General features: G+C 61.4%; 1 protein-coding gene and 1 long non-coding RNA gene across 4 annotated transcripts in view; one reads left to right on the top strand and one right to left on the bottom strand.

The window, feature by feature from the left end:
- The window catches only part of LOC139999045 (uncharacterized), a 66,067-nt gene extending 60,806 nt beyond the window's left edge, over positions 1-5,261 (top strand). The window contains exon 3 of the long non-coding RNA XR_011804043.1: positions 2,265-5,261. This is a non-coding gene — a long non-coding RNA (uncharacterized lncRNA). The remainder of the gene's footprint in view (positions 1-2,264) is intronic.
- LOC110351601 (uncharacterized) lies at positions 1,424-17,984 on the bottom strand. Of its 3 annotated transcripts, none has more exons than XR_005259926.2 (2): positions 17,490-17,984; positions 1,424-2,296 (listed from the first exon to the last, which is right to left on the bottom strand). XR_005259926.2 is itself a non-coding variant. In XM_038164907.2 (2 exons), exon 1 carries the CDS (start codon positions 11,169-11,171, stop codon positions 9,498-9,500), a length of 1,674 nt encoding a protein of 557 aa, XP_038020835.2. In that variant the 5' UTR covers positions 11,172-11,179; the 3' UTR covers positions 1,424-2,296; positions 7,980-9,497. The 3 variants fall into 3 exon arrangements, 2 of the variants coding, with proteins under 2 accessions (XP_038020835.2, XP_038020836.2); XM_038164907.2 differs by lacking the exon at positions 17,490-17,984 and adding an exon at positions 7,980-11,179; XM_038164908.2 differs by lacking the exon at positions 17,490-17,984 and adding an exon at positions 7,980-11,179 and having other exon boundaries at positions 1,424-2,038.
- Between the last annotated feature and the right edge of the window lie 1,524 nt (positions 17,985-19,508).

Raw genomic sequence — 19,508 nt, 5'->3', positions numbered from 1 at the left:
ACTCTGTGACTGCGGCTCCCCAGGGGACCTTAATTCAAATATTTGTGGAGCTGAGCAAGTGGGGCGTTGGGGAGCCGCCGAGTTGGAGTGTCTCTAGACAGGTTTCTTGCAGGTGGTTGGTGACGGCGGGGCCGCGCGCCGGGCTGAAGGAGTCTCCTCAAAGGGGGTTTTGGGCTCCTGACGGCGCTTTGGGTGGCGTTAGCCAAGAGGAAGATGATGGAGGAAGACGGGGCCATGGTCCAGGTGCAGCACGTGGGGCTTTGGTGCTTGGGCTGGTGGTGGTTGGGAGGTTTGTGGAGGGCTGGGAGCCCACAGCTCCAGGCTCTGCATCGCCCCAGCACTGTCCTACAGGGTCAGGGACTGGGACAGGGACTGGGACCTGGTTGGGAACAGCCCTTGTGAGGTTCCCTCCAGCCAGAAGGGAGCAGGGCACGTGTGGGTTTGCATAAAGGAAGCAAGCTCCTCTCCACCACCACGTGGATTTCATGTTCAGTAGGGAACACAGAACGGGTTCCACGCTGCAGGGCAGCCAGGGGTGGGTGAACCCCGCGTTGCTCAACTTAGGGAGGAGAAAATCCATTTCCCTCCAGCTCCACCACCAACCTGTTCCCTCCTGCACCCACGGCTTTCTCCTGCTTCTCCTCCCAGGGCACGCCAGTGCTGTAGACCTTCGGGAGCAGCCAGGACCCTCTGTGCCTGGCCAAGCATGCCATGCCACCAAACGGGGCACAACCGGGGCTGTCCCCACCTTTGCTGGGTGCGTGCAGCTCCATGAGGCCCCACACTATAACCTGAGCACTCAGAGATGCCGAGAGCGATGCGAGTGAGCGTGAACACCCGCAGCCGTGCACACAACCCTCGCGCACACCCTCGCACGTGCACATCCACCGGGCCTCCCCGCTGCCGTGCCGGCACCGAGCGCACAGCAGCCACGGAGGCGCACGCACGGTCGCTCCCCACCGGAGCAGCACGGCTCAATTTCATCTCCGGGTGCCGGGGCTGCCCCACGCCACAAGGGTAATCCCGTTCCCACCCCGTGGCACCCGTGGGTGCCCTCCCCTTGCACGCACAGCGCCGCGGCTCTGCGTGCACACGCGGCCGCGCACAGATCTGCAGCACGCCAACTGTTGGGAAGGGGAGAAAAAAAAAAACAGATTCAGCCGCGAGAGAGAGAGAGAGAGAGAGAGAGAGGGAGAGGTGGCGGGGGGAGAGAAAGAGAGAGAGAATGACAGACTGCAATCCCCCTTGAGTGCCTATCCTCATGAATATTAATAAGGTGGTAATTAAAATGCAGGGACACAGCAGGACGGATGCAGGCGCTGCCTTCGGAGCGCTGGGAACGGGGGGAGCGCGTCTTTCCAGGCAGGTTTTGATTCCGTTCTCTGATGAAAAGAAGAAAACGGAGCCTTCAACTTTAATCAGTTTAGAGTTTTTTTGACACGACATATCTTTAATTGCTGAGATTTCTGCCTCTTCTCAAACCCGGCTCTACCGTCTCCAGTCTAACCGGAGATAACGAGCCGCGGTGCAGCGCCGCGGAGCCGTGCCGTGTTTACGCCTCGACTTGTTTGCTACTTCGCTGGGGTTTCACTTCTCTGCCTCGGGTCGGAGGGCACGGCCCTGCCGCTGCTTCCTTCTGCAGCGAGGGGTGGGCGGCTGGAAACGCAGCCCAGCACCTCTTTGTGTAGCCCCTTCCCCACAAAGCGTCCCCATGGTGCTCGCCGTAACGTCACCTCCTCTGGGTAGGAGGGTTGGAAAATGGGAGCTGGGTGGTGGCAAGAAGCTTGGGTTGGGCTGGGAAGAGACATCCACACCACAGGAGGTTCCTCCAGCGTAAAAACAGTTTTCTGCCATGATGTTGAGTTACGGAGGAGGAAGGAGGCTTTTTTTCCTCCAAAACCACGGGTTGGAGGTCGGGTGAGGATCCTCCGGGGGATGCTCAGGGCAGGCTCGGAGGTGAGCAAGGTGAACCCAAGCGTTCCTTGCTCTTGGAGACGAGAGTCCAACGGGTCTGGTCCATGGATGGTGAACCTCATTGCTGGGAAAACAAATGGGGAGCGATGGTTGGTGCCCAAAGGGGTCGTGTCTGGTGTGGGAGCTGGGCCAGGGCAACCCAGAGCTGGGCTTTATGAGGGACTTTCTCACAAAGGACCCACAAAGTGCCCCAAACCAGCATGAAGGTTTGTTTCAGGTCTGCTTTGGGCAGAAAGGTTTTGGTTTCATTGTGCTTGGAAGGTGCTTAACTTATTTTTATTTTTTTTTAGGTCTCCTCTTTCACACTGAGATTATATTTGAGCTGGAAAAAAAAAAAAAAAAAAGTAGATTTATTGGAATGAAAAGGTCACAAAATTATTTTAGAAAGTGCCCAAACACACCGATCCATCACGTGAACGATGGAAGAGGAAGGTTTGCATCTTCAGAGCCTCCTTCCCTGCCCCACACCCACCACAACCCTGCCGAGAAGGAAAAGCAGAGCTGCAGCATCCCGGAGCCCTGGAGATTTTGTCGTCTGGGGGGTGGTTTTGGGGTATAACGGGGTCTTCCCCACCTTGCCTCTTCCCAAGGGATGTGGGATCCCTTCCCAGTGCCCAGGACGTGCTGTAGCAGGTGAGGGCTGCCTGCTCAGCCCGAGAGGCACCGGAGCATCGTTCCCTTGAGGCTCCATCCCACTCCCCAGACCCTTTTGGCCACCCGGGCAAGAGGAGGACAGCGCCTGGGGCTCGGGGCTAGCAGCAGGGCTTGGCCCCACCAGGCTGATGCCCTGGATGCTGCAGGGAGGAGAGAGGCTCCTTGTCGAAACAAATATCTGTGCGTGCCCTTAGCCAGCGGGGGCTTTGTGATGGTTTTTCACGTGTTTTGGTGTGGCAGGGCTGGGGGCTTTATTTTGCATTAAACCCTTCTTGGCTTTTATTGGGGTGGGTGCTGTGGTTTGTGCCTGGGGTTGGAGCTCGTTGTGCAGGAGGGGCTCACGGACAGGCTTTTCTTGGCCTCGTTGGAGCTATGAAACCCAAGGAGATGCTCTGGGTCCCCACCAGGCAGGAGGGGACAGGCAGGGGACGGACACGGAGCTGGGAGCTGGGGGAAGGGAGCAGCACCTTGGGGCCAGATAAAGCCAGAGGGAAAACCAAGCAAAGCTGCCTTGGGCACCATTTTTAGGGGAAAAAACAATCTCTCCGTTCTTTTTTCTTTGTTTTGTTTTCTCTCCTTTCCCTGCTTCTTCTCCTCCTCCATCCCCTCCTCTCCCTTTCCCTGCAGCGCTAACGCAGCCAGTTTGAGGAGAGATGAGGGCCAGGTCTCGTCCTGAAGCCCCTCCACCCCAAAAACCTCCCCACGTTTCCACCGAGCCTGTGCTGAGGAATCGCTGGGAACCGCCAGGTTTGCCAGGCAGACACCAAGACAGGGCTGGGAGGCTGGGTGACAGCCCTGCGTGTGCCCGGGGCGGGGAGCGCAGCACCCTACAGCACCTGGAGGGAGAAGGAGTCACTCGGGACAGGATTTAGGTGGTGGGGAAGGGCCGGGGGTGACGTGCAGGGAGCCGAGCCCTGGCTGGGGCTGGAGCGCAGGGGGGGAGGCTACAGGATGCCCCCCGGGTACTGCTTCCTCGTGGCACCCCTCCAGCAGTCCCCGTCACCCCGAGTCACATCCTGCTTGTGCTGGCTCGTGCCTCATCCTGCTGCCTGCAGTTTCTCAACCCCTTTTCCCTCCTGCCAGCGTTTCCTGGCCGCTGAGGTTGCTGCAGGGCATGGGGGGAGCAGGAGGGGAGCAGCAAAACCCTTAGGGGGGAGCTCCCCAAGCACCGGAGGCACCCAGAAATTTGGGATCGAGGAGCAAACGGGAGCGTCCTGGCTCGCCCGGGGATGTTTGGAGCCTGACCCTGCTCCAGCAGCTGCCTGGCTGCTGCTTCATCCCCTGACCACAGGCTCTGATTTTGGAACAGGCTCTGGTTGTGCAGCCCCGGCTGCTGCTTCCCGAGGTGGGAGCGCACCGGGTGCCCGTTCCCCGTCCCTCTGCCGTGCCAGGGAGGTGGCACGCCGTGTCCCACGTCCCTGCCCCGGGGCCGTGGCTGTGCCAGGATGCTTACAGGAGCAGAACCGGGGCTGCAGAAACCTCAGTGCTGCGGCGCTGCCAGCGAGGAGCCCAGCCTGGCGCTGCAGTCCCAGGCTGAGTTTGGGTCCTGCAGAGAAAAAAAAAAACCCTCGGCTCCATCCTGGGCTTGGCTTTCCTGGCTTTGAAGTGCTTCTGCCACAGCCAGGAGGCTTCGAGGGGAGTTTTTGGCTAAACCCGCTTGTGCCGAACCCCTGGCTAGGAAGAGCAGGGAGCAGAGGGGGTCCCCCCAAAAAACTGCTTTTTTAGCAGCTAGCCTTTACCGGGGTGGTGGCAGAGCTCTCTCCCCGCGGGGTTTTCACCCAGGCATGACATTGCCTTTGCTTGCTGCTTCCTACCCACGGAGCTGGAGGAGAGGCTGCTGGCTCCTGCCAGAGCTGCACTGCAGAGCTCTGAGCCGCAGCTCCCCGCGCCCGGGGCTCGCCAGCCCCATCGGGGCACCGGAGGAGAAGAGACCTGGGGCTGTGGGGCAGCTCCGAGACCCCTAACAGCATCCGTGGGGCTCCAGCTCGCACCTTGCCTTTTGCTGAGGCCCGTGCCAAGTTGCAGGCTCGGAGCTTTGGGGTTTGGGTGCCCTGGAGAGCAGCCGGGGTGGGTGAGGAGCTCCGCGGGGAGCACGGCACCTGGGGTGCCGCGTTCCGCCTCGCCTCCCCCATGGGAAGCCAGGACACATCCAAGGGAGCCCCTGGGATCATCGCACCCACTCGGGGCTCGGGGTTGGGACCCAGGGGTGCCAGCACAACGCATCCTTCCTCCTCCATCACCCTTCTCCCCGTGCCCAGGGCAGCGTGGCCGCGCACCGAGCCCACCCAGGGGTGCCGGGGCGATGGAGCGTGGGTGGCTCCTGCCTGGGGGAGCCCTCGGCTCCCCGCTCTTCCCAACAGAGCACGCAACGGTTAAATTCCTTTCCAGCTGAGCTGGCAAGCAGAGCCCAAGCATATTAGTCAGATCCCTGTAGGGGGTGGGGAGGAGGAAGGAGCAGGCAGCGAGGAGGGGCCGGAGCCCAGCACCGAGCGCTGCTATTCTCCGGGGCGAGTGCGGGGAGGCAGGCGCAGCAGGAGTTGCTGCTTCCCAGAAACTTGATTATTTTTAACCCAGGAAGAAGAAAGGAAGGAAAGGGGGGGGTAGAAAAATAAAATAAAATAAAATAAAAAAAAGAGGGGGTAAATCTGGAGGAACAGGAAAACAAGCAGTTGGCATTTGCACACAGCTTGGCAAAAGGGGGTGGCGAGGTGCTGGGGTGCCCGGTGCATGGGCACGGGGACGCAGAGCGGTGCCAGCCCTGCCTGGGGGTGTCCCCGCTGGGTGCCCCAGGGCTGCTGGATGTGCCTGGGTTTCCTCCCAGCCTTTGCTTGCAAGTGGGGGCTCTGCAGCCTTGTGGGGCTGGGGCTGGCAGGGGCTCCATGGGGAGCTGGGGGTCCCCCAAATCGCTCTGGAAGGCCGGCCAGGCTGCCCGAGGGAGGTTTTGTTTTTTTTTTTCAGGCAGCTGGAGAGGAGGTATGGCAGAGGAGAAAGTGAGGTCTTGCTTCTTTCATTGCCCAACAACGCTGCAGTGGGGGTCTGGCACGGGCGAGCTGCGGAGCCGTCTTGGTGCCGTTCCCACTGCCTTACGTGGATGTGTTTGGTCTGAGGTACAAAGCCCGTGGTGGCTTCGCAGCCCTGATGGGACCGTGGTGGGACACGCTGCAAGTCAGACTCCCCCTTGCCCAGGGCCAGCACGGGCTGGCACAAAGCTCCCCGTGAAGGCCAAACCCTTCCCCAAGCCCACGAGGTGAAGAGCTGCCCACCCCCAGTATTTCTGCACTGCTGCAGGACCCACATTTGCGTGGAAACTCGGTGTGCCCCGTAGCTGCACCACCAGCCCGAGTCCTTCCATAAAACGTCTCGTTCTCCTGGGTAGAAATCCTCATTTTTGTGCTTTCTTGTGCTGCTCGCTGCAGCCCTGCTCCCCCCGCGCTGCCCAGACCCCAGGGAGGTGAGCAGTGGGCAGGGAGGGTGCTCTCCTCCTCTGACCATCACCTGGGGAGCCCTGGGTGGGGAAATGTGGCTCTGCACGGCCAGCCCACCTCGAACAAGGGGCATGAGTGCCTCCCCATCCAGGCGTTGCCATCTCGGTCCTTTGTAGGACTTTTGCTCTCATTTTTTTCTGGTCTGCTGCAGGGGGCAGATCCAGAACGGGTCTGGATTTGGCCACACAGCAACGTCGGTGCCGTCTTCTCCAGGAGAAGTCCTTGTTTTAGCAGACATGGACAGGCCTGGTCAGAAAATGGATCCTGTTCCCTGAAGGTGACGATGACAAAGAGTTCTCCCGAGCCAGATTGGGTTCGGAGCAGGGAGCAGGCGCCTCGCGAACCGCAGAGCAGTTTGCAATTTTTTTCCATCTAATTTTGCTTTAAACCAACAAAACCTCTCAGCCTCCTGGCCGAGGTGCCCCTGCTCTGCTGGGTCTCGGTGGGGGTCACCCACATTCAGCCCCCGGGACGGGGTCACCCCGTCCTGGTCACGCAACCCGGAGCTCCCTCGCCCCCAGCCCGGCTCTCCAGTGCGCAAACCCTGCGAGCCCCCAGGTATTTCCCTGCGCCTCCCTTCTGAGCGTTAACAGCACTAATTAATCCCGGGCTGTGCTCGGTGCAGGGAGGGATCAGCTGCCTTTCCCAGCAGAGGGGCTGTGGGGACGGTCCCCGGAGCCATGGGGCAGGGGAAGGTCCCCTCCTCGCTCAGCTCTCGGCACCCACATTTTGGGGACGGGCAGCGAAGCCTCGGAGCCGTGGGGTGGGATCGTTTCGGCTCCCCAAACTGGAGGCAGGGCAGAGGGAGGACGCTCAGCCTTCCTCCTGGCCTCTTCCCCTCCGTCTTACTCGCAGGTGGCTCTCGCCGGAGGGTCGGGGTGGGCACGGCGTGGGCATTTGGGTGCACGGCAGGAATTCCTGACTCTCGGCCAGTTTTTGGTGTTAATTCCCTGCTAGGAGGCTCCAAAGGCACAAAAACCTCTCAGAGGGCAAAGGGCCTGAGAGGGGAAGGGGTAACTCGTCTGAGAGCAGCGGGGAGGGAGGACGGGGAGGGGAAGGGAGCAGCAGGGAGAGGGAAGGAGATTTTCCTGGGATTTTGCCCAGGAGAATTCCCATCGTTTCCTAAAACCAGCAGAGCTGGAGAGCTTGCCCTGCCGCAGCAGCACACCTCGGGTACCCACCTGGGGCACCGACCTCCCCAACCCCAATCCCTGCACCCCGGCACCCAGACAGCCCCAAAAAACTACCCCAAAAGCAGCGAAGGGCCCCAGGGCTGCAGCAGGACCCGCTGCCACCCCCAGGCTTTGAGGGCCGGGGCTGGCACCCGTCACCCCCCCGCCACGCAGGGCGCACGGGGCCGGGGTCTGTGGGGAGTGAGGGGTGACCGAGGGCCCTCCGAAGAGCCCCTTGTGCTGCAGGGAGACCAGCTCGCCGCTGGCAGGGTATTTTTTTTTTTTTTTTTCCTTCCCCGCTCTTTGTTAAGCTCCCTTTCAGCTGAAATGGCAATGCCTGGGTGTTCTGAGCTGACAATAATTGCTGCAGTCTAGACACTGTCTGGTATGAGGCACGGGGAATCAAAGAGGCCCCTTCTCTCGCTGCGACTTTCACACATGCTCCCTCGCTCGGGCTCCTTCCTTCTCCCTCTCCCATGTTCCCTCGGTCTTTGCCTCTTTTTTTTTTTTTTTTTATTTTATTTTTTTTTTATGGCTCCCCTCTCTCCGCATCTCGCGGAGATGGAGGAGAAGCGTCAGCATCTTCCCCCCCACGCGCTCCCTCTCTGCCGTCTGTTCCTCTCCCGGCTCCCCCTCTCCCTCTCTCTCTCTCCTTCCCTCATCTGTCTCCTCGCTCTCCTTCCTCCACTCTTACCTTTATGCTATTCCCTTCCTCCCAAAGTTAGCAGAGAAGGGAGAGGGTGGGGGCTGCCTGCGCCGGGCTTTAACTCCTTCCTCGCCCTCTCGCGGCTCTCCCCTTCTCGCTCTGCCTGGGTGCTGGGTGCTGCCTGGGGGGCTCTCCTGGCTCCTCTGGAGGTGCAGGAGGTGCCTGCAGGGGTTGTAGTGGGCTGGAAGCAGCCTCAAGCCCCGTGCCAGGAGCTGAGGGCTGCCCTGGCACCTTCACCCCGGCACCTTCACCCTGGCACCCATGGGTGCGCAGCTCCCTGCGCCACCGGCACCGAACGGAGCTGGGCTGGGTGCCCTAGGAGGGTGCCCGCAGCCCTCAGCATCATGGTGCTGCAGGTCCGAGGAGGTGTGACAGCTTCTGCAGCACCTTTGTCACCTCCATGCCCAGTCCTCAGCAAGGGAGAAGGCGTTTGGGAGCCCTGGGGGGGTGGCAGAGCTCCCCAACCCCCTGCTCGGGCACGGTGTCTGTGCCCCAGCCCCAAACGTGGTCAAATTCTCACTGGGATGTCCCCAACCCCAAAGGAACCCGCTCAGGGACTTGGGTTGCTCCTCGCAGTGCTGCAGCGAGCCAAAGGAGGTGGTTTTGTAGCCACAGGCCCACGGGGACATCGGTGCTGCGGGGAGATGGGGCTGAGCTCGCGGCACTGCCGCTGCCTCGGACTGGACGCGGTCTCCATTTGGGGTGCTGTGTGGCACATCCAATCGTGCCCAGAAATCATTTTTTTGTGCCATAACACCGTTACCAGAGCACTTCTAGCTCGGTTTTGGACTTCTATCAAGCCCCAATTTTTGAGCAAAAGCCCCTTTTCCTGTAAATCCCCCCCCCAAAGAACACCGAGGTGCCGCACACGCGTCCTGCTTGCTGCCAGATCTCATCTCAGAGGCAGCACCACCAAAACTCCCACCGCTGGGGAAACTGAGGCACGGGGCAGGGCAGCCTGCTGCCCCCACGGGACCACACAATTCTCTTCTTTTGGGGTCCAATTTGGAGCTCAGGTCTCCCCGTGACTCCCCCCACCCCACTCGCCATCGCCCAGCATCCCGGTGGCGGCCGCGCTCGCTCGCGTACCACGGAAAAGCCACATTAGGAAAGTATGCGCCGTGTTTTTAACGGCCTATAATGCAATTTAGCAGCTGGAAACGAGGAGGAAAGCCAAGCCCGTGCGATCAGCCAGATCTCCGCCGTCCACAGGCGAGCGCTCGGCGGGCTCGGTGCGTTTTGGGGACGTCGTTTGGGGAAAGGGGGCGAGGGGGAAAAAGCCTCGTCCTGGGAACGGGCTCTGCCTCCAGGGTGCGGGGAGGAGGTGAGAGGAGCCAGCAGCTGCAGGGTGACACGTTTGTCCCCAAAACCACCGCTGCCTGCCTCTAGCTGGCCAGGTCTGGCTCCCCCAGGAGCTGGGTGTCTTGGCTCTGCTTCGGGGCCGGGATTCTTCGCATGATCTGGCAACGGGGCTTGCAGCGGGGGTGGCCGGGAGCCGAGCTCTTCTCAACATCTGGTCCACACCGGAGGCACTTCGGGGGCTAAAATTGCCCCCGCTGCCCCTCGTCCCAGGTCCCGCTTGCACCTCTGCCCTCCTGCAAGGCCCCCAAGGATTTTTGGGGGGACATCTCCCAGTCCTGCCCCGGGGGAAGCAGCAGGGGGGTGAAAGCCTCCTGCAGCTGGGCTGGATCCTGGGTGCTCTGTGCCATAAAACCCAGCACGGGACAACCAGCACCTCGTGGGCAGGGGGCTCAAAGCAGCGGGGGGCTTCACTGTGTGCTCAGGGGCTGCTCCTGCTGTCCCCTGGGGATGCTCAGGGGTCCAGCAGCAGAACCAGGAATGAAACCCCGGTGTGCCGAGGTCCCTGGGCTGTGCCCACACCCGCGGGTGCCGCACGCTGCCGTCCCCGGGCAGGGGCTGCTCGGTGCACAGCTGGATTCCCAAAATCTCCACTGCCTTCTGGAGCCTCGCCACGGGCTGTGGGGCTGCTCTGCACGTGGGGAAGGGGAGTCCAAGAGATTTGGGGTCTCTGTTCCCCTTCCCGTGCCACCCCGCTGGGGGATGCTGGCTGATAAGGCAGAGGGGCAAAAACACTGCCTTGATTTTGGAGCTTATCTCCAAATCCTGATGGGAACAGACGCAGAGGGAAGCCGGGGACGTTGCAGGGGAGGGGACTCGCACCCAAGCACAATGGGGCTGGGGTTGGGTGACGCTGTGTGGGGTGGATGTGGCTTGGTTTGGGGTCTGGGCAGCTCTGGTATAGAGATCCAGCTCAGGGGGAACGAGATTGTAAAAATTTGGGGCAAAACCAAGGAACTGGGGCAAAACGGTTGGGTCAGGGAGGGAGAACCAGGCTGGGGCACCTGTGATCCCCCTTCCCAGCCCTGCAGCACCCTGAATCTGGGAATCCTCCTTGTTGTTTTTTTTGTTAATTAGGGGCTCGATGAGGAAGAAAAACCTTGAAACCAAGGAAACAAGGGAGACAAAAAGGAAAACGTCGGCTCCTGCAAGGCGCAGCAAGCCGGCCACGGCACCCCGGGGTGAGGCTGGGTGCTGCAGTGCTGGGGCACAAAGGTGAGCGGTGGGGGGGGCAGGAGAAGGGGGAGAAGGTGAAAGGAAGGGCGGTACGGGGGGGGCAAGTGGCTGAAGACGGAGTCCTTTGCCTTGAAGGAGGGAGGGGGAGCGTTTGGCAGGTCGGGATGGCTCCACAAGGGAAATCCCGCGTGCCAAGGTGGCTTCGGCCGCAGCCTGGGCCACTTGGAGGAGACTTTTGGTGCAGGAGGTGCGGTGGAGGAGGCGAGTGGAGGTTTTTAGGGGAAGCTGTGGAGCAGGGAGCAGCTGGGGTGGGCTCAGCGAGCCCACGAGGAGCCGGTCCAAAAATCCTGGGGACGGCTCGGGGTGGGCAGCGCGTGCGGGCGGGCACAGCCACGGCCGTGCCCAGCACCAGAAATCGCAGCGCTCCGGCTCAGAGGCTCCACCGAAGGCAATAATCCTGGCCAGGTTTGCGAATTCCCCCTGAACAACCCCAAATTTCCCCACCAAGGGGCAGCACCCCCCAGATCTCCAGCACAGCACGTGCCAGGCGACACGAAGCGGCGTTTCGGCGAGCGGCCACGGGCCGGGTGGGCAGAACCCAAACTGCCCCAATTTTCCCCCGTTTGGGCTGGCACCGAGCAGCATCCAGCTTACAGGGGGGCACACTGGCAGCCCCCTACCCCTCTCCCCGTGCCCCCCATCCCCTGGCAGGGCGGCTGCCCCCTCTCCGCAGCCGCCTTGCGCTCTTTTCCTGCGCGTCCCCCCCTGGAGGGTTTTTTCCATGACACGAGGCAGAGCGAGCGCGGAGCTGCCTCGCGCGCCCGGCTCCCCCGCCTGCAACCTCTGGCACGGCTTTTCCAGCGGCACATTGTGCAAATGTAACCTTTCAGCAAGCCGCTCCTACGGCAGGAAGCCGTGGGGCCGCGGCTGCTGCCAGGAACGCAGCCGGCGCGGAGCTGGAAGGCAGCCCGTTAATCAGAGCCGGCTGACAGCGAGGCGCAGCCTGCCCGGCAGATTTCGGCTCCCTCTCCCTCGCCCGGCCGTGCCTGAGCCTCTCCTGCTCGCTGAGGCTCGCCTGAGCTTTTCCTCCTGCCCTTCTGCCTCCCTTTCTTCAGCCTCAGCCTCTTCCTCACCGGGTGTCCGGCTGGGTTTGCTCCCTGCCTGCCCTTGGCGCAGGGTTTGGTGTGCCCAGGGGCTGCGGGGGTCCTCAGGGGGGCTCTGTGCGCCATCCCCTTTGGCCACAGCACCCTCCACAAGCACTGCTTGCACCCACACCAACCCAAAACGCACACCAGGGCACCAAACCCATCGCCACCCGGCACCACCATGCCCAGGACTCTGATGGAAACCCCTGTGTGGCTCCAGGAGGGGCTGACCGTGGGGCAGAGCCCCCATTCCTGAGCCCCCCCAGGCCCTGGGATGGGGTCTCCCAGCAGGAACAGCTGGCCCAGAGCTCCCCAGCAGGCACAGCTCAGCAGCACGGCAGCGTTTTGCGCTCTGGGAACGAACCAGCAGCGTTTTGGGAAGCCTCTTGCCCACCTCCAGCCCACTGGAAACCCAAAACCGGAGCTGTGGGCCCCCGCGGGGAGCTTTCAGGCTGGGGGAGGTGGCCGGGGTGACAGCCAGCACTGTCACCTTGGGTGGAGTTTCCCCAGGCTCATGCCCTGGGGGTGCCCAGCACAGACCCCAAAAAAAAAAGGGGCAGGAGCCCTGCGGTCACCTCCCGGTGCCCTGGGCTCTTGCCCCCTGCCTGCCTTTATTTTTCATGTCATTTTCTTGCCGGCTTCGAAGCACTGAAGTGCTGCATTGTAGCATCTGTTTTTGTGGTATTTCCAGCCCAGCTGGAAGCAGGAGGCACTAGAAACCCAGAGATGGAAGGAAAGCAAAAAAAAAAATAAAATCAATCTGGCAAGATTTCATCTTGCTGCCAAATTCACCAAAACCGGGGTGCTCGGAGAGCCTCGCTGCTGGCGCTCGAGCCCAGCTCCTCTCCTCTCCACCCTTTCCTAATTTCTGGGCTTTGCACACCCCAAAACCATCCTTTTATCCCCCAATTCCTTTCAGGACACGGCACAAAGCACAACCCCGGTGCCGGCGTCGGGGCCGGGCGGGTGCCGCAGCCGCTGAATTTATTTCACCTTTTCCTCCGGTTGCGAATTGTCCGGGAGCAGATGGCGATTTTCTCGAGTGTGTCCCTTCTTCGAAGGCGCTCACCGAGACAGCGACGGCTCAAACAAATCCGAGCCCCCCTGCAAAGCCATCATTTGCTCTTCCCATCTGCCCAGCCTCTGCTTTCGGCCCCGGCTCGGCTTCAGCCAGCTCCAACCAGCGGGGCAGGATGGGGACGGGGTCGGGGTGGTGTTTGTCCCTGTCGTTCTGTGTTTGTCCCTGTAGTTTTGTGACACGGAGCCGTGACGGCCAGGGCAGCCTTTAGGGTGGACACATATCGGGTGGAAAGCATTTGGGGCTGTGAGCAGCCTGGCCTGGCCCGGCAAACCCCGGGTGCTGGGGGTGCGATGCAGGGGGTTGTTTCGGGGCCCCTTGTTCATGATTAATCCCATGGAGGCTAGCAGGAGGTTTTAGGATCCCAGCGTTGGGGTTTTGGGGTTTTGGGGCTGTGCTCGTGCAGTGCCAGCGCTGGGTGAGATGAGCTCGGCTGTCCCCAGCAAGGTGCCTGGTGCCAAACTGGGGAGCTGCCTCTCCAAGGAGGCACCGGGGGGGTTTGTGTTCAGCCTCCCCGCCTGGACCAGGAGCCTTGGGGAGGGGGCAAAGGGATGCTTTTAGTCCACCCAAACCCCCAAAAAACAGGAAACCTCATCGTGTGGCCATGCACGGTGACCCCCAGGCCAGTGGCACAGCCGGGACCCCCACCTTCAGCTCCCCAAAATGGGGCTGAGCCAGGGGAACGCGCTTTGGGGCCGCTCTGCCCCATTCCCAGCTGCATTTTTCCTTCTCCCCTTGTGCCCCCCCACCCCCAGAGGAGGTCTGTGGGAAGGGGCCAGGACCCCCTGGCAGGGGCCGTGGGGAGGGGGCCGCTGTGTAACCGGACCCCCCTGCGCGGCCCTGCGCCAGGAATGCCTGCGCCGAGGGGGGGCTGCCAGGGGCTGACAAAGGGCGAGAGGCTTTGAAATGCAGTTTCCTCTCCCCCTTCCACCTCCCCCGTGGGTTAAACAAATACCCCCCCCCCACCCCACACGCCCCCCCTGGCCTGGGGATGCCTCCCCGCCTGGAGCAACCTTTTGTTCCCAGGCTTTTGTTTGGGGAATTGGCCGGGACCCCCCCGGCTTCCCCCAGGGACCCCCATGCGGATGGGGTCCTGAGCTGCCTGGGGTGCTGAGCCTGAGGCAGGAGCCCCCCCCCAGCCCTTTTTGCCTGTCCCTGCTGTGTCCCCTCCTGGTGTCACATCGCCACCAGCCTTCGGGTCTTTACATGGGTACCCCCACCCCGGGCACCCCCAGATGGTAATGTGGGGGGGTCCCTGCACCCATGGGACCTCAGAGGAGGGGGGCACTGGCTGCGTCCTGGTGGAAAAAGCCCAAATCAAAGCCTGGGGGTGCTGCAGAGACCCCTGCCCACCAGGATCCCCCCGGGTCACTTCTTATTTCGCGTCCCAAAAGCCAAGGCACGAACGCCCTGGGCAGGCGTCACTTCAGGCAGCCTCCTTCTGGGGCAAAAAGCTGGGGGGGAATAAAACCTTCAGAGGGTGAAACAACCCTGATATGCCCACGGAAACCTCCAGCCACCTCCCCTGCCCATGATGCTGTTGTGCTGTGCAAAAAAAAACCAAAAACCTCCAGAATTAACCAAAAGCAAAAGGTGAGACCCAAAACGAACCCTTCGGAGGGCAGCCCCTGGATGGGAGCACCTCGGATGTTGCCTGCTCCTGCTCTGCAGCTGGAATCACAGAAAATAAAATCTGTTAGTTTGGTAGTGTGTGTGTATCGAAGCTGTGAAAGCAGCCCCGGGATGGGTGGAAAGGTTTTGTCCCACCTCAGCTCCCCCCCTTCCCATCCCCATCCCCTTGGTGCTGGGGGCGCCGACGCTGCTCCAGCCTCTCCAAACAGCCGGGGCTGGGGGGCGAGGAGCCTCTGGGGCCACAAAATGTCCCGGATCCCCCCCACCTCCGTGATTCCCCATTACCAGGAGGCAGAAAATGCCCCGGGACACAGCTCCCTAAGGGCTGGGACCCCCGGCAAAGCTCTGCTGGGGGCTGGCACGGGGCAGCTGGGGGTGCTCGGAGCCTTTTTATCCCCTGAGTTTATCCCCAGGGAGCTGCACCAAGCACCCCAGCACCTTGAGCACCCCAGCACCCATCACCCCAGCACCCAGCACCCCAGCACCCAGCCCTCCAACCCCATCCGAATACAGCGGGGAGGCTGCAGCCCCCCGGGGGAGAGCAGCCCCGCAGCCCCAGCGCCGCGCTCGTCACCCAGACAAGAGATCAATAACTAATTTCGCTGCAGCAGCAGCGCGGGTTTTTTTCCAATAATTGTGAGCCGGCGGGTTGGGAATGAGGCTCTCAGCACCGCTCCACACTAACCTGCACCCGATCAATCGCCACACCGCTGGGGCAGCAGGAAAACTCATTTTTTCTCTTTTTCTTCCCTCTCGCCAGCCTCCTCCGGCTCCCTCCTGCCTAACCCCGGCTTGGTGCTGCCAGAAGGGCTTCGGACGGGTGGAGGTTGAGTCCCAGTGGGGTGTGGGATGGGGTTTTGTAGAGCCGTCCCCGTGCTTGGTGGCAGCCCTGGGCTGCTCATCCCATGCCATCCCACAGTCCTGGAGGTTTGGGCACATCTCCCATGGGCCAGCAGTGAGCATGGGGCTCAGCATCCCGCCTGAGGGTCGCAGAGGGGTGGTTTCACCTCTCCTTTGGGGAGATGATGAGCTCCCGTCGGGTGTCCTGGCTAGCGAGCTGGGAATTTAGTGGCCTGTTAGAGCCTTGACATCATGGCCCTTGTATTTTCAGTGGCACAGGGAAAGCTGTAAGATATCATCCTCTGCGGGGTTGGTTTGCTCTTGGGCATGAGCCCTGCTGAGGTTCTCCCCTGTCGTTTATTCCTTCTCCGTCTGGAACTGCTCCGTGCCTCAGTTTCCCCACACGTAGCTGGTGCTGAGAACACCCCGAGCCAGCCGGGGCTGGGCCTGGGGCTGGAGCCAGGGCTGGTTCCCAGCTCAAAGGGCCTGGGATCCCCACGCTGATCTCCACAGCCCCCAAATCCATGCACCCAGGGAGCGATGGCACGCAGCACCCCCTGTGTGCTTCGCTCCAGCCTGGGGACGGTGCCACAGGGGTGTGCAATCCCCTCCCTGAGTAGGTTCATGCCTTTCTGGTGACTCCTACAATTCATATTTCCCTTAACCCTATTTCTATGTGCTGATTTTTTTTAATTTGCATCATGCCCTGGCTGTGTCAGGCTTGCAGATCTCGCCCTGGCACCACCAAGTCCCCAAGCATCGGCCGTGCCCGCAGCAGCTGAGGTGGCTGCCCCATAGCAGGAAGGACGGCTATCAGCACGTAATTCCACGGCTATGGCTAACGCAGTCCTTGATGTGGCAAAACCCACAGAAAACCAGCACTGGGGCCCTTGTCCTAGCTCCTTAATTTCAGCCCTGGCTCCCCAGGGGCACCCCCGTGACCTGACCACCACCTTCCCTGCGCAGCGCCACGCGACGCCTGCATAATTTCAAAGTTTTATTAGGTGCCTCCAAGGCACTGATCGATCGGGGTCCTCTCCAGCCGATGGAGCTTTTAGCGTGTCCTGAGCAAGGCTGGAACCTCAGCCCATCCAGCTTACCAAGCTTCAGACCTCCGTGGCACAGGATGCTGCTGCTCCTGGCAGCGGCTCTCCAACACACGTCCCGCCCCAGCTGGCTGTGCTTCCCCTTGGGTTTTCAGCTCCTAAATCTGAGCCCAGGCCAGCTCCCCAGGTGGGGTCACCCACGGAGAAGGATTTTCCTGGAAGGTGAGTCCGAGCTGTGCGCTTGGCACACGGGGTGAGGGCAGCCGGGGCGCTTTCTGCCTCGCTGCGGCTCCGGGTGCTGCTCCTGAGTGGCACCAACAGCCCCCGGGGGGATGCTCAAGGGGTCCCGAGCGGAGCTGGGAGCAGAGGGCGCAGCTTTCAAACTTTTTCTTTACCACTGTCAGAAGCAGTGATGCCATCGAGGGCCACCAAGCTGCCACCTAGGGCCACCACGGTGCCATTGAGGGCCACCCGTCTGTGTTGGTGTGGGGCAGTGGGCGCACCCCCAGCCTCTTGGTGCCACTGCCACCCCTGGGGGGTCTTGGCACTGCTGGGACCCCCAGCATGGGCAGGGGTTTTGCCACCGAAATCCCTTTCACAGAGCTGGGGGAGCACCCCCACTATGGCCCTGGGGATGCCAAATTGGCCACCTGCACCCTCTCCCAGTTTTGGTGCGCTCAGGGGCCACCGTGCTCTCGTCCCGGTGCCCCCCAGCCCTGGGGGCTCCCAGTGAGGGTGAGGACATCAGGAGGGGACTTTTGGGGGCCCCGCTGCCCACACGGCTCCTTTAAGAAGCCCACAACCAGCTCCAGGAATGAGCTCAAGGTCACAGCAGGAAACCTGCGGACTTGGCAGCGAGGAGGAGAAGGGAGCGGGCGGAGGGAGGGAGGAGGGAAGCAAACGGAGATAAAACCCAGCTCGCTGCCAGGGGAGCCACAAGGTGGGGGCGCAGCGGGGTGCACAGCAGGGGTCCCACCCTTGGGTGCCCAACCCCAGCACCTCGAGGCCCCTCTCCGCAGTGCCCAGTGCCCTCCCATGTGTCCAAAACTGTCCGAGCAGAGGAAAGTCCCCTCCTGTCCCCAGAGCCACCCTGTAACTGCGCGCCCGGAGCTGTGTCCGTGCCACAGGGACACCCCGCGAGGTTTCCCAGCTCTGTGGGAGCAGAGCAGGAGGGAGGTGCTGGCCACGAGGGTCGGATCCTGCAGCAGCTCCCAGCGCTTACCTTGCCCGGATGGTTTCATTTATAAAGCAGCAGCTCCCGGGGTCCCGCGCTCTCTGCCTTCATCCCAACCCCGGGGGATCTTTGGAGCTGTCCTCACCGTCCAGCACAGGGACAAAAAAGTACACCGCAGAGCCCCAAAGCCCAGGAAGTTAATGACGATTATAAAAAAGCCCTCCACAGCTTGTTTTTTAAACCCTTGGCATCGCAACTAACCTCATGATTTCGGGAGGCCGACTTGCCCTCCTCCCAAAGGAGGCGTGCGCCCTCCCCATGCCCACGGCCAGCTCGGAGCATCCTGGGGGCCCGATCCTGCCCCAGTACCTGCAGCACGGTTACGTGCACGGGGAGCCGCTGCCTCGGCACCTCTTTGGTGGGCCAAGAGTGAGCAAAACCAGGACAAATGCCTGCCCACACGACCCGACCCTGGAGGAGACCGGAGCCAAGCTGGGTTTTCGCAGGGGCTGCAGCGCTGAGGCAGCTCCTTCTGGGCTCGCTTTGGAGATGCCCGATTTTAATTTTCATCAGCAGAATTAATCTGCGGAGCTGGTTTCCCCTCCTCCCCCTTCTCCTTCTTTTCCTCCCTGGTTTAGAGGGAGAATCTGAGCGTTTCTCCGAGGAGCTCGGCACCATTTACATTCACTCCTGGCGCGAGCCGGCCGTGCTGCAGCACCAAGCGCAGCCCTCGCTGCGGGGCCTGGCGTTGGCCAGGGGGGTGAGGGACAGGGGAACCAGCCCTGACCCCCCCAGGCACCCCCACCTGGCCCCATCCTCACCCCTGGAGGGGGCTGCTTTATTTTTGTCACCCCGGTCTTTTAGGAAAGCGAAGGGCACAGCGGGGAGGGGAGCAGGGTGCTCCCAGCGGTGCTCAGCCCCGGCCGTGCCCAGGGGGATCCTGGCTTCAGGCTTTGCTCTGCAGCCTCTGGGCTGGTTGGAAACTTGGGGTTTTTGGCCAAATGACAGCCAAAGTGCTCCGGGGATGGGACCCGAGCTGGGGGGAAAGAGCAGCTCCAAATCTTGCAGGAGTTGGAGTTTTATGTGATGCAGGTTGGTGGCCCTGCGCTGTCCCGGCCTTGCATAAAGTTGTGGGCTTCTTTTTTTTTTTTTCTTTTTCTTTAATAAAGATTAATAAAGACGAATTAATTCCTTATTACCGTTATTATTACCATTGCTATAATTATCTCAAAACTGCCGCCCCTTGCAATAACTCACACGATTTCTGCAACACCTGCACAACCCCAGCCCGCGGCGATGCCCTCCGGCCCCGGCCCCGAGATGCCACCTGCCCCTTCCCCGTGTCCCCTCCACGGTGCTGACCCCGGGGGCTCCATCGCGTCCCCCTGATCCCTGTGGTCCTCCCTTGTCCCAGCTCAGCATCTCGGAGCTGTGCCCCCAGATCCGCGTGTTGTGCACAGCCCAAGCTGCTCCCAGCTGGGACGGGGTGAAGGATGCAGTCAGGGGGGTGCCGGTGGGTAGCAGCAGCCCCCTTGCAGGAAAAAGGGACTTTTGCAACAACCGCTGGCCTTCAGTTTAATCAAAGCCAGCAGCCGTGCGTGCACAAAGCCACCCGCAGCACCCTGAAACCCTTCCCTCGGTGGCAATCCAGCGATCAGCTCTGAGTGGGAAGTGCAACCAAAGCAGCCCAGCCCAGGAAGGAAAAAGCAGCAAAGAAAAAAAAAAAAAAAAAAAAGAAAAAAAAAAGTTAAGTTGGGATGGAAAAGGAACGTTAACTCCCCGCCCCGGATGCGGCAGCCCTCTGACCCCAAAGCTCATCCCAGGCAGGCGCGGAGGTGAGCGTGAGCCTCACGCTGTGGCGTGCCGAAGCAATAGCTGCCACGGGCGCTTTTGCCTGGATGGAAGGAGAAGGTTTTGCTTTATCGGCATTCCTGGCTCCGTGAAGCCTTTTTTTTTCTTTTTTTCTTTTTTTTTTCTGGCTGTGGAAGGGATAAAACCCCGTGTGCCGAGCCCGTCGAAGCCCAGGCACGCTGCTCCGCAAGGGCAGGAGGCGTTTGCCGAAACGAG

Source organism: Anas platyrhynchos, chromosome 18 (genome assembly GCF_047663525.1).
Source record: "Anas platyrhynchos isolate ZD024472 breed Pekin duck chromosome 18, IASCAAS_PekinDuck_T2T, whole genome shotgun sequence".
Classification (NCBI taxonomy): domain Eukaryota; kingdom Metazoa; phylum Chordata; class Aves; order Anseriformes; family Anatidae; genus Anas; species Anas platyrhynchos.
The sequence above is the reverse complement of the archived record's forward strand: the minus strand, read 5'-3'. Positions and strand labels throughout refer to the sequence as shown.

What these genes read in the sequence shown, in the direction of transcription:
- LOC110351601 (XM_038164907.2), bottom strand. Translation starts at nt 11,171, where the DNA reads ATGCTGCTCGGTGCCAGCCCAAACGGGGGAAAATTGGGGCAGTTTGGG.